The 13,522-nt window shown below is 45.4% G+C and overlaps 3 protein-coding genes across 4 annotated transcripts; 2 read left to right on the forward strand and 1 right to left on the reverse strand.

The window, feature by feature from the left end:
• Positions 1-1,137: 1,137 nt before the first annotated feature.
• On the forward strand, positions 1,138-3,621 carry LOC103985068 (mitogen-activated protein kinase kinase 10). The gene is given in 3 exon segments (XM_065152977.1): positions 1,138-1,207; positions 2,721-2,843; positions 2,846-3,621. Coding segments are annotated over 3 exon segments (969 nt in total).
• A 711-nt stretch (positions 3,622-4,332) lies between these two features.
• On the reverse strand, positions 4,333-9,647 carry LOC135638289 (NADH dehydrogenase [ubiquinone] 1 beta subcomplex subunit 10-B-like). Its single transcript, XM_065151355.1, has 3 exons — positions 9,254-9,647; positions 9,107-9,151; positions 4,333-4,529 (listed from the first exon to the last, which is right to left on the reverse strand). The coding sequence occupies exons 1-2, from the start codon at positions 9,534-9,536 to the stop codon at positions 9,129-9,131; spliced, it is 306 nt and encodes a 101-aa protein (XP_065007427.1). The 5' UTR covers positions 9,537-9,647; the 3' UTR covers positions 4,333-4,529; positions 9,107-9,128.
• Positions 9,648-9,943: 296 nt separating this feature from the next.
• Positions 9,944-13,413, forward strand: LOC103984909 (protein SAMBA). Of its 2 annotated transcripts, none has more exons than XM_009402484.3 (3): positions 9,944-10,136; positions 10,266-10,376; positions 13,086-13,413. In XM_009402484.3, exons 1-3 carry the CDS (start codon positions 9,992-9,994, stop codon positions 13,163-13,165), a joined length of 336 nt encoding a protein of 111 aa, XP_009400759.1. In that variant the 5' UTR covers positions 9,944-9,991; the 3' UTR covers positions 13,166-13,413. The 2 variants fall into 2 exon arrangements, with proteins under 2 accessions (XP_009400759.1, XP_018682002.1); XM_018826457.2 differs by lacking the exon at positions 13,086-13,413 and adding an exon at positions 12,652-12,923.
• The last annotated feature ends 109 nt before the right edge of the window (positions 13,414-13,522 follow it).

Below are 13,522 nucleotides of genomic sequence, written 5' to 3' on the forward strand. Positions count from 1 at the left end.
TCCCCGGCGTGCAATCGGCACAGGTCGCGCACGGAGGGAGGGCGCGGGCCCTTCCCAGCCGCCTGCCGACTAGGCCCGGCCTCGCCTCAACGGGGACCCGCTTCAGCCCCCTTGGGAGGTGCTTTCTTCGCCTTCTTCCGAGGGCGCCCGACCTCGACCTCCAACGGGGTGTCCTTCGAGCCGGTGCTGGAGGGGGAGCTTGCGACGCCCGACCGCCTAGAAGCGATCGAAGGTTCACCATCTCTGCAAGAAACAGGAAAAGCGTTAGTCCTAAGATTAAGCCATGAAATGTCCGAACCAAGCGCTACTAACATACCCAGAGGCGTCGGACTGAGACCCGCCTCGACCAGCCATAGCTCGGTCATGTTTCGAATGGCCTGGGAACTGGGGAGAACCTCTTTGAGCCTCCCCAGATCCTGGCACTCTTCTTCACTTAGGCTTGGGGCGGTGTTGTCGATCGCCCTCACGGACCACCGAACCCCAAAGCCCCAGTCCTTCACACAGCTAATGTAAAAGAACCTCCCCTTCCACCCTTTGTTATTGGAAGGGGCCCCCCCGACTCGAAAGCCCACCCGTGCAGATAGGAAGTAACCCCCCGAACCTTTGGAGAGACGGTAACAAGAAAGGAATAGGTTGAGGGTAGGGGTGATGTTGGCGTAATAGCATTTCCCCAGGAATACCACTAGGTAGCGTCAGGAGTTCAGCGCCACCTGAGACGACGAAATCCGCCAGAGGGAGATTCAAGACACAATGAGTGGGTGAAGGGGAAAGCACAGACCCGCCTCCAGGGCGTCTAAAGTCAACGCAAAACCCTTCGGGACCGGGTCATAGGCCTGCTATCCTGATTCGGGAGCACTGAGGATATAGTCCTCTGGGATACTATAGTGGTCCCGGAGTCCCCCCAGCGATGACCCACTTACGGTGGAGTCCATGTCGTGCGGCCACATCAAGGCCTCCAGGGCCCGCGCCGCTTCCCCATCAGAGGATTGAACGGTGGGAGGACATCCCCCCCCGCCCCCCCCCCCCCCCCCCCCCCCCCCCCCCCCCAGCTCCATGGGAAGGGGAAGAAGGAGAGGAAGAGGAGGATGTCATCTTCACTAACCTTAATGGGGAGGTACTACGGGGAAAGGAAGGGCGATGCAGGAGGCGAGGAGGAAGATTGGAAAGGGGACGGCAAGACCTGAAGAAGGAGACTCAGCAGTGAGAGGTAAGAACGAAGCCGGGCGCTCGCTATTTAAGGGAGATATCCCGCCAGAACCAGCGCCCCTTCGCCTCCTGAGTATGGGCGGCAGCCTACCCGCGCACATGCGTAACCATCACGTCACGTCAGGAATGTCGAAGGACACCCCGCCATAATGAAGGTCTGATGTGGCGATTCCGCTGAAGAGGCAGAGCCCTGACGCCTCGATCTCGACGTCCGAAAGCGTGCGACAAAAGCAACCAGCTCCCCCTTAGAGAGGAAATCAGATATAGTAGTTTTCGGCCCCCGCTACTGTTAAGTAGGCAAGGAGGAAAAGTAACATAAGTAGCTTCTCAGGCCAGCCCACCTGCATCGTGCTCCTCGGCTCCATGCTCCCCGAGACCACACCTGCTCGACCAGCCCGCCTACGTCGTGCTTCTCGGCTCCATGCTCCCCGAGACCACACTCGCGTGGCCAGCCCGCCTGCGTCGTGCTCCTCGACCGCATGTTCCCCGAGACCACACCTGCGCGGCCTGCTCGCCTGCATCGTGCTCCTCGGCCGCATGTTCCCCGAGACCACACCTGCGCGGCCTGCCCGCCTGCGTCGTGCTCCTCGAACGCATGTTCCTCGAGACCACACCTGCACGGCCAGCCCGCCTGCGTCATGCTCCTCGGACGCATGTTCCCCGAGACCACACCTGCGCGGCCAGCATGACGCACGCCGAGACCACACCTGCGCGACCAACCCGCTTGCGTCGTGCTCCTCGGCTCCATGCTCCCCGAGACCACACCCACGCGGCCAGCCCGCCTGCATCATGCTCCTCGGCTCCATGCTCCCCAAGACCACCTCCTCGGCGTGGCCTGCCCGCCCGAGACATGCTCCTCGGCCTCATGTCGCCTGAAACTACTACGGTACTGGAGGCTGAAGCCATGCCTCGGACTCCCCCTTTTGCGACAACCGACGCATAGCTTCTTTCGGGGGGGAATATGATGAGGGAAATAATGGCGACATGATGCGCCACGACGTCAACCACGCTTGGACAACACTCTGTCCAAAGAGGGCAATAATGCCGACGCGATGTGCGCTGACGTCACCCACTCTCAGACAACGACTTCATCGTTGTCTGACCCAACACGCTCGGCCGAGGCAGAGGAGAACGACGACCGAGGCACGCCCATACCCTGCGGCAGTTCGGTTCTTCACGCAACGCCAACAACAATGTCAGACGCCATCAGAGGTACGATCCTGCTCCTGCGAGCAGGCACATCAGGCAACACTGAACTTCCCTATAAATATCCCCAAGTTCTAAATGATGGGGAGGAGAAAAAACAGACAAAAGAACATACCACTTCCCATCACTAACTTGATCGTCGGAGGGGCCGGGCCAAGCTTCCGACCCGACGCAACGTCCCGACCGGACCACCGTAATCGGCCACCTCAACGGTCTCAAGGAACGTCGTACAAGATCCCCGCCCATTCGGACCCGAACCAAGCCGCGTTGGCCCCGAGGTCACGGCATAAAGTTGTTTACACTAACAGACTACCGCTTCCAACTCCCGTCGCCGCCGCTGGACGGCAGCCCCGACTCAACTCTGGTGGTCTCCGACCTCGAGAAGCTCTCCGTGGTCGGCCACGGCGGTGGCGGCACGGTCTACAAGGTCCGATGTCGCCACACCTCTTCGCCCTCAAGGTCCTCCGCCTCGATAGGAACGCCGTCGACGCCTGGCAGCAGGCGGCTCGCGAGGTCGATATTTTGATGCGAGTCGACTCTCCCTACGTCGTCCAGTGTCACGGCGTGGTTAGGGGCGGTGACGATCGGATTTGCTTGGTCATGGAGTACATGGCCAGCGGTTCGCTCCGGGACTTGCTGCTAGCTCGTCGGAGCTTGCCGGAGGAGGTCATCGCAGTGGTGGCCAGGAGGGTGCTGGAGGGGCTGCGATACCAGCACGGCCTGGGTATCGTGCACCGGGACATCAAGCCGGCGAACCTGTTGGTGAGCGAGCGGGGAGAGGTGCAGATCGCGGACTTCGGGGCGAGCCGGATGGCGCGGGCGCCGGAGGGAGACGAGCCGTGCATGGGCACCTGCGCGTACATGAGCCCCGAGCGGTTCGACTCCGAGGGGTTCGGCGGAGGAGGAGTTGGAGGGGAGTTCGCCGGCGACGTCTGGGCTCTCGGGGTGGCTCTGTTGGAGTGCTACGGGGGGCGGCTCCCGCTGGTGAAGGCCGGGAAGCGCCCCGAATGGGCCTCGTTGATGTGCATGGTGTGCTTCGACAGCCAGCCGGAGGTGTCGGAGGCCGCGTCGCCAGAGTTCCGGAACTTTGCCCGCAGGTGCCTGGAGAAGGAACGGAGGAAGAGAGGAACGGTGGAGGAGATGCTAAGCCACCCTTTTGTCGCCAACTGCAGCACAACCGAGTTTAGTCGATGCAAGTCTTCGTGTTAGAAAGGTGTAAGTGATAAGATTGGCTATCGATTTTGGTGACTGCAAACTCATCATTATTTCTGCGGCATGAAAGTAGTATTAAGTTATGGTTTAATTTGCAGTGTTTGTAGCAATTCATTTAAGATAGTGTGACCTAAATATGCCATGATTTATGATCACCATAAGAGAGCATCAGACATCCATCAATATTTGAGGCATGATAAGATTTTTGTTCAAGCTGGAATCAATCAATAGAGAAGAGGGGACGGGAAGCAAGAAAAGGTAGATCTCTGGAATGCTCAAACACGCACGAGGAATCATAGCAATTGCACACGCATCCACCAAGAAATCGATTCCATGCAGGTCAAAGAGAAAACAAGTTAAAAGTGCAGTTGTTTGGATGTTTGCATATTCAAACAAAGTGAGAGGGAGAGTATCGAGATCTGATTTTTACTCACAATTCAGCCTACATATCCAACATTTTATGAAGTCAAACGCTTACAAAAGATAAACTGCAAAAAGGTTGCACGCAGTCAACTTGCAAGCAACCAAACAGGTCCAACATGAAACATTATGATTTCAACTGATATTTCCAGTGATGCAGTATAATAATGGATTTAGAATTCATTCACAGCTAGATGTCATTTAGTCCATAATCTCAGCTCGATCTGAACCAACAATGACCTTATAAAACCTATTAACTAATATGGAGGCATTGACGTATTCCGCATATAAGGAAACCTCAACGACGAAGTTCGGTAATTTATTTGGAAAATTAAAGTCAACTCCATTATTGGAATTCGTCTGAGGGTACTTCACCAAGTGAAAACAGAGGTAAAAACATCGAATTTAAAACAAACCAAATGGTGGTGGAAAGGCAGCACAGATTCAGCCTACGCAATATAAGTCTTACTTCAAGACCCGGCGACCTGCAAAAGGGAAGTAACAAAACATTACTTTTCCAATCTTGTAAAGTATATTTGCTTAGTTGATGAAATAAGATGTCAAATTCATTAGCACCATTACTAGGGAAGATTGCAACATAAATCATATATGTACAATGTGTCAGTAGCACCAAAAGGCAATATGAATACCTGACCATATTGTCTTCAAATAGGACCATTGTAGATATCCAGGAATACAATACAAAAACACTGTTGTGGTGAGGCTTGATCAAACGAGGAATTATCTTTCTGTCACCTTCAATAATAATATTGAGTCATGCATTGCTAACTATTTTGCAGGAATCACGTGTGGCTACCATGTTTATGTTTCCAATAAAAAATGACCATCATAGACATGCAGGAAAACAAATACAAAAACAGTTTTGTGGTGGAGCTTAATCAAATAAGGAATTATCTCTCTGCAACCTTCAACGCTCAGTGTCATGTATTTCCAACTCTTTTGCATGAATCACATGCGGCTACACGGTTTTTACTTACAATTAAAGCCTCAAGAACAACAATAACAAAAGTCTTCAATCCTAGTTGACAATAGGATCCTTTTTCAGCATTAAGTAATATATTGAGATGAAGTTCTTTGTTAATCTTAGAGCCACCATGTCATTTCTGACCCTCTGGGCTACCATGACTGGCACACTTTCTTTCAGACTCCCTCTCAACTTGTCACAAACTTACGCTGGTCTCTTTCTTAACATTCTAAAGTGCTACCTCATAATCCGGTGAACACTGCCTTCAAGATTAAAAAAATGTACATGCCTCAATATTCTTATTTCTATCCAACACTTGGATGCATAAAATACTCTTAAAACTTTACAATGCATTACGTGGTGTGAGCTAAATTGAACCAGGGTCGAGTTGAACCAGGGTCGAGACTAATCTAAATGGGCTTAGTCGTTGATTTGGTTCGATCACTTCCACACCCCTCTTCCCCTCACACACACAACTGTTGCTCCCCCTTGGAAGGCCTAGTCGACGAACTATGCGGCAGCGATTTCCTCTCCATCGGCAAACAATGGTGACGTCTTCCTCTTCATTTGCGAACAGTGCTGATGTCTCCTTCCGACTAGAGGCTTTCTTGTGAGTGCAATCTCCAACGGACTCTTTCTATGTATCTCTCTCTCCTTCCTCCTTTGTTGTCTCCTTCTCCCTCCTCGGGCATAGCCGCCTCCTCCACTGCAGCACCCCTCTCTTTCCTCCTTCGTCGTTGCCTCCTTTGCCACACCCCTCTCCCTCCTCCCACTTCACTGCAGCTGGCCTCCTCCCCCTTCCTCCTCCTCCACAACCCCTGATAGCACCCCTCTCTCTCCTTCTTCATCGTTGCCTCCTCCGCCACACCCCTCTCCCTCCTCCTACTTCACTGCAGCCAGCCTCCTCCCCCTTCCTCCTCTTCCACAACCCCCGACAGCACCCCCCTCTCCCTCCTACTCCCTAGACACAACCCCCAACAGCACCCCTCTCCATCTTACTCCGCCATAGCTACCTCCTCCTCCTCTGCTGTAGCCCCTGATAGCATCCCTTTCCCTCCTCTACAGTCACCTCCTCCGCCACAACCCCCAACAACACCCCTCTTCCTGCTCTTGCTCCGCCTCCTACCCCCTCCCCTCCTCCACCACAGCCCCCAACAGCTTCGTCCTTTCTCTCTTAGCTCAAGAAACAATTGAACCATGAGACATTAAATGACATCGAGGGTTGGTCTGTTATGTTGCTCTCCTCGACAAAGTAGAGAGAGGAAGAAGTGATGGGGATAATGCTATCCATCACATCAATAGCATTTCCATGGATTTTGGCAACATACAAGACCATCGCGTTAGTCTTGAATTGTCTCTCTCAAGTGCTTGAGAGAACATAGTCATGAATTGTACCTTCTCCCTTATGTAGAAGACCAAAGATTAAGTGGAGAGAATACATGCATGCAAAACCCATACAAGCAAATACCTAAAGGCCTACAGTGTTATAGTGGGTGCATTGTCCCAATGAAGCTTAGAGGGAGGGATCAATCAGTAGTGAGGGTAAACACATGCTGCAATTCTTTTTTCCTCAAGCGGATGTGATCAATGATGGATGATCGTGGCAGTATGTTTGCTAATCTTGTTTAGTTTGCTATCTTTTGTTAGTAATTATAGACAATGTAATTTCAAACCTTACATAAATATAATTTGATGTCTCATTTTTATTTTAATGATCATATTATGATAAATATTTTTAAAATTTTAATATATGATAGCGCCTCACATCACTCATGTGAACGCCTAGTGCCTCGAGTGTTTTGATGCATTGGCGCCTATTAGTGTATAGCGCTTTTGACTACACTGCTACGTTATCATGCTACTATGCAGAAATGACATCTATCAGAAGATTCCCAGATAACATCAATCTAAATTGTAATGCTTTTTAGACCTTTTAGAGTAAATATTTGAAAGGTGAATGTAGGGTGTTTCTATGATCTTTTTTTTTTTTGCTACACAATCTAAAGAAATACAAGAGCAAATTTAGAAGACTGATTGAAACAATAAATTAAGATATTATTTAAGCCTTTCAATCTCACTGGAACAACTGCAATTGAGTCTTGGAACCATAACATCTGTAGGACCTTTGATCTCTTTTAGCATTAAGAGACACCATTTTATTTACTTTCTACTGAATACTTTGGCTACATCAGAAGTAAAGTTAGAATCATTCTATTTAACCTTAGAGATCTTAGGCATCCATCAAACTCTGCATATGCATTAGATTCCTTTCATTCTCAAGTGAACCTGCCACAGTTCACCATATCAGTTATCCCTTAATGTACAAATGACATGAGAAACAATTACTCAAGTTCATGCCTGATCCTACTGTTAACCATTCATAGAAATTTGCTTTATTCCTCACCAACAAGCAATAAACAATGAACAATGAAGCACATGATAACATTAATAGACATCAGCTTCTATGTGATATTTCTGTGTTATTATAGTCCAATGCTGGCCTGAAGTTGTTATGAAGCAACCTCTGGTCAGTGCAACCTTCCCTTGCAACCCCAACAACATGGACTCATGCAACTGTTGAGTGACACATCTCGCCCACACTATCATCAGTCACCTCTCTGTCACTAGCTCAACGTCTGACCCTTGCATGTGAAGCAACTGTCATCTGAACCTTGGACGATCATTGTTTTAATGGAACCATACAAACACCCATCTAAAACAGCATCATGCCTCGCTTGTCTGTCCCAATCAGATTCAGAAGAGGCCTCCCTATGCAAACAGGGCTCTCATGATCCTATCTAACCAGAACTAGGAGTCGCCCTATTAATTGTACATACATGGACCAAAAGCCTTCTCTCTTCAGACAGGCCAAGTGTGGACAATCTACACAATTGTATCCCTAAAAGACATGTTTGATAAAGGTAATAAGGAGAGCAGCAGCTTAGTGTAATATCAGTTGGTCTTTTACAACTATCAGGCATTATAAATTTATAATGGCCATTATAAAATAAGAGAGCTTGTGAACCCCATAATAGGTCATGACTTTTCAGCAAATTTCCTATATTTTATATTTTCCAGTAATTTTCTACATTAAAACTAGTTTAAATCCATAAAAGAAGATCTTTTACTTTTTCTCAAATTGTAGTGTGCTATGCAGATGAATGACTCTCTTAAAAGACCCTTCTGACAATAACATCGTAACATCCTCTTCCTTCTTCAATAATGTGCAAGCATACAACAATGCCATGAAAATGACCACTGAGCTCAACCTCTTCATACATAAACATATCATGAGAATGACCAGCAGTCCAGTTAAAGGACAAAGTCTTAGAAACAAATCTTCACTTAAACTCTAAATCTGAACACTTAATAAAATGTTTAGAACATGCCAAAATTTGCTTCAACTATCTATGTCATTCAATGTCCTCTTTTCATTAACAAGACTACAAACAAAATGCATCCACTCTAATAATTACACTCACAAAAAGCTTACTAAGAAAATTAACAAATGTAAGTGAAGATATCAATAATTCATCAAGTTATCTATTTCCAGGATCACAGTGTAAGATTTGGATATTCTAATGAACTAAGAACCATTGAATCTTTTTTGAAGAAAGAAAAAACAAAAGGCCTTCCTATATAAATAGTCTAACCTCGATAGGCACAAATTGGAACATCTAAATTCATATTCCAAGATAACACCATTTTCAGTTTTTTTTTCTTCTAATCATATAATTATGGGATGATATGTCATTCCTACTTCTTTCTTTGGCATTGTCTCATATGGGTAACGCACGAAGAAAACAATCAGATATTAAACTGGATTATCTTTCATCTTTATCAAGAAAATAAAGGTTAGTTATCTACAGTTAAGCAGGCTACACCCATAATGAAGTCAATCCTCTTTTTTCCTCTTAAGATGAAGGTGTTTTGACGGAAGAGTAGCAGGAAATCAAATAGTCACAACACAATCAACCCGCCTGACTTGAATCAAGAATAACATAATAAGAAGAAGACAACAAAAAGAGTCCAACCCACAAATCGAACAATCCAAATTTCCAGAGAAATTATACGAACCTTGACCAAACAAGCAGCAACCCTAATCGGAATCCTTTTTGGGGCCTAACAAATAAAAACACAAGCTTGTCAGAGAAAACCCCCAAATAAGAGAGAGGGAGACCACACGGGATTCGTAAAGGAAGAGGAGAAAAGGGGAAACGGCACCATGGAGCTCGTGTGGGCGGTTCTCCTTGCCCCAGCCGACGCCGCGGGTGGCTTCCAGGTACTGCTGGACCAGATGGCGACACTTCTGGAGGTGGTTGACGCCCTCGATGCGGTAGCACCATCGGAGGCGCTCCCTGATGATCTTGGCGGTCTCGATCTGGATAAACTTCTCCCGCACCAAGTACTCCCGGTACTCTAGCATCGCCACCGGATCCCCGTAGGGGTTGTTCGGATCGAAGTCCGGAGGGCTCTCATCGAACTCCACCTTCGCCTTCCGCACCATCTCTTCCTTCCTCCGCCCTCGCTCTTCTTTTCTCTTCGCTGTTTTGGATTCCGCCAATCTTCCGCTATCTATTTATTTTGTCGATCTGGACGCCCCTGTTTTCTTGTGGTGTTTCCGAAGAGAGGAAAAACAAAGAACCAAATTGCTTCCTTTCATACGTTTATCGGAAAGTGATTCGGAAGGAGGAGAAAGCCTTTCAATAATTGTTGTTTTTGTTTTTTGTTTTCTGTTTTTGTTCATTTGTTTCGTTGGAATGAAACAATTTGTTCCAGCAAAATTGACAAAAACCTTACCGGCCTCTGTTCTTTCCCTGACCTTCTGTGGGTCCCAAAGAAAGACCAATCACGATAAGGGTAGCCTGACCTCAATGTTTCGGTTCACTACCATAAACCATAAATATATCCCCTCAACAACCCTAGAGGATAACACCAGTTCGGACTCGAATTCCAGTACCGATGAGCTCGCCGGCGAGATCGTCGGCGTCGGCGGCGAGCGGGGGGCAAGGCGGCGGCGGTGGCAACGCCGGATTCGGCGACGACGCCTCTCCTTATCACTTCCCGCTTGAATCCGCCTATGATCGCAAGGACGAAGCCCTCGCAGGTGATCGTCCACATCTATTTTCCTTCTGCTCCTTTTGGGTTTCGGTGTTCTTGATGTCTGAATTTAGGGCTTTAAAAGTTTCATTTTGTTTTGCACCCCTTTTAATTTGATTCGTTTTCTGGTGACAAGCATTGAGATCGGAACTGATGGCGGCGCTTCAGAAGGAGGTGAAGTCCTTGGACGACGACGCTTGGAAGTTCGCTGGCCCTCGCTCTCAAATCCATCGTATTTCAAGACCAGGTACTCTTTTTTTCCTCGTCTGCCAACTGATTTCACTCCATTGCTGTCTTTTTTTCTGCCAGTCGATACACCAAAAGGTTTCAGATTTGAATTATGAAAGGGATGGGAGAGGACGAGTATTAATAAAAAACCATAAGAAGTAGCGGTCTTAAGTTTGATTGACAAATGAAGAAGGATTTTTGTCCTACTGATGAGGGTGTTCTGATGCTAAATTCAGAAAATGGACTTGTATTACAGAATTTTTCTTGAGCTACTGCTTTATTTAACCTAAATGATGAGAACTATTGAAGTTGTAGAGCACACAGTCATGTAGAATTGTCAGTAAGATATATGAGTGGCAGATTAACTTAGTCTAAATGAAACTTGATTCAATGTATAAACATGTTAGACACTGTTGCATTGGTTTTATATATTTTATCTTTTACTTGAACTTGGGAAGGGGATAAGTTGCAAAGTCCTTTACTGAAAGTTTTCTATAGATATCTGCACTTCAAACAGGTGAACATGCCTCATTTTCCTAATGATGCAATTTTAGATCACTTAGAACATCTAGAAATATGGGCTCATTGAGGATATGAGACAAATGATTGTTCTGTTAAATATCAGTAGATCTTCTTATGAAGACCATTGAGCTGCAAAGAATTATGAGAGAATGAAAATATTGTTAGCCCTGATGCTTCTTTATGTTGGTGTGACCAATTTACTCTTCATGCGCGGTCAGTTACTGGGTCTTTTGTCTTGTGTACAAGATGTGAATTCATCATTGATTTTAGTTCATGACAATCTTTTAATAGTGATAATTAAATATGGAGGAGGCAATGATAGATTGACATGCCTTTTTAATGACCTGCTTCGGTCTGGTAGCCAGAGTGATGCTGTAACACTTTTCTAAAATATACTTAACATTTTTCCTGCTATCATCATTCCAAATCTGACTCTGACATGCCATAATACCTATTGACATCTAGAGATGACAAAGGCAGTATAAGTTTTTCCTTTTCTTTTAATTGTTCTACATCACTAGTATAAATCTAATTAAACATTGCTCTCAGTAGCCAAAATTAACAATTTTTTAAGAATAGTTAATTTTTTACAGAAATATGGTGCCATTTGAAGATGGGCACATCGATATATAGGATTAGATTTTGGGATATGTTACTGCATTTCATGTTTTATAGACAACCAACTAGTTATTGAAACACTTGATGTTTTTGTTTCTGTCATTATGGCATAAAGTTGATACATCAAGATAGGCCTATGTAAACAATTCCAGTGATAACCTATGCACGGTGAAAGACTATGAATCAAGGTCCGCCAAACCATACCGTACCGGAGTTTCGACCCGGGCTCGATATGGTATGATACCGGTGTATCGACAATTTTATATGTTTTTTCATACTGTAGTAGTGCTACAGTATAATACTGTAGTACTGTAGCGTTACCGGACGGTTCGTGTACCGATAACCTGTCGGACCGGTACGTATCGCCCGGTACGGGGAGGTACGCTTCGGTATGGCAGACCTTACTATGAATATATTAATTCTTGTCTCAGTTTTCGAGTACTCGGTGTAAGTTGGATAGAACCTTTGCTCGCACTGGTAATATAATTTTTTTTCTCCATATTAGTTCCATCTAAAATAGGGTATTTGAAGTGAATATTTAATTGGTTAGAACTGTTGAGTCACAGTACCTAGCAATGATCCCTATAGAAATATTGCCACAGAAATCTGTGCTTGGGTTGATGTTTGGCTGACTAAGATGTAACAAATTTTTGGAAGTTCAATGGAGTGGAGGAGGGAGACATCACCTGAGATTATACAAGATTGATTGACGTAGAATAGATTGGTGGAAGGGAGCTAACTCTGATAGAGAAAATGGATGGATGGAGAAATACTTATAGATTTGGTTGAATCCTCAGAAAATTGGTGGGAGGATTTACAGGTATGAAACTAAAGAGATGTTCTTAGTTTGGCTACTTGACATGATCTGTACTGATATTAAATTTGTAAAAGATTTTATGAAGATCATGATCTCATGTTTGGTCATTGCCTATCGCTGTTTGAAAGCAAAGGCGAATATTGATATTACACGTTTACAATCAAAAGACAGAAGATCAGTATTTATCTTGTTAGTTATCACAGTTCATCTGCATGCATAAAGAATACTCATAGTTTAGGTTTTGAGCTGATAACTATTCAGTCTATGTTTTTGTAGCATTCTTATAGCAAAGTATTTCTCAACCACGATATTTTACGGTCTCATTCTCCTTCTGCAGCATGATCCACAGTTGTGTATGAATGCTTTGCATAAACATGGAGGATAATGCTGGCATGATTTTACCTTTTTTTTCGGAATGGAAATGAAGACTTGGAAAGAGAACTGCAGAATTTAGAAATAGTATACTTCAGTTGAATGCATTAGTATCAATTAGCATCTGGAACTGAGGAATGTTTTTAGTTCATCATTTTCACACAATTAAAGCTGAACGACTAGAAAAGATTTATGTAGCTGATTGGAATAATTGAAGCACACTATGATTTGTTGTCATTGTTGTTGTCTATAACATTGCTCGATTTGTTATCTACAAAGCATTCTATGCCACTACAAAAGCCATCTTACTCCACTGAAAACTTATTCATGCTCGAATGAACTTAAACATTCATTTCACTGTTTTCAAGTTAATAGATAGCTATATTAATGGCGTTTTAGGTGGGTATCTGCAAAAGCAAGCAGGAAGTCCTGGGGAAGCCAACCAGCTTACCAAGCCAACAAGAAGTGTCCTGAGATAAAACTTCGAGCATTTTGCTGCAGAAAAGTCATCTGGTGATTCCATGCCTTTGGACCAATTTCAAGCCAACTTCTTATATGCTCCAAGTTTCTGTTCCGAGATCTGCTATTCCAATTTCTAACCTTTTGTTCTTTGATTTCGGTGTTGCTAAATCTGCTTTGTTGCTTGAGATCATAACTCACAAAGACGAACTGGGATCAGGCTAGCAATAGATTATACTATTACCTTAAAGCAAGTACTGTTGCCAAAGATTGATTCTGTAATGCTGCAGTCTGTGATTTCCTTGGTGCTTAAGCTTTGTAAAGCTCAGCCTCGTCCTTTCCGCACCAATGTTTCTGACATCGCGCTTGAAACTTGA

The sequence above is a fragment of the Musa acuminata genome, chromosome BXJ3-5 (assembly GCF_036884655.1).
Source record: "Musa acuminata AAA Group cultivar baxijiao chromosome BXJ3-5, Cavendish_Baxijiao_AAA, whole genome shotgun sequence".
Classification (NCBI taxonomy): Eukaryota; Viridiplantae; Streptophyta; class Magnoliopsida; order Zingiberales; family Musaceae; genus Musa; species Musa acuminata.

Coding starts and splice junctions, on each gene's coding strand:
- LOC135638289 (XM_065151355.1), bottom strand. CDS start 9,536: ATGGTGCGGAAGGCGAAGGTGGAGTTCGATGAGAGCCCTCCGGACTTC. Junction 9,152..9,253: donor CCGCCCACACGAGCTCCATG/GTGCCGTTTCCC, acceptor TTTATTTGTTAG/GCCCCAAAAAGGATTCCGAT.
- LOC103984909 (XM_009402484.3), top strand. CDS start 9,992: ATGAGCTCGCCGGCGAGATCGTCGGCGTCGGCGGCGAGCGGGGGGCAA. Junction 10,137..10,265: donor CAAGGACGAAGCCCTCGCAG/GTGATCGTCCAC, acceptor TCTGGTGACAAG/CATTGAGATCGGAACTGATG. Junction 10,377..13,085: donor CCATCGTATTTCAAGACCAG/GTACTCTTTTTT, acceptor ATGGCGTTTTAG/GTGGGTATCTGCAAAAGCAA.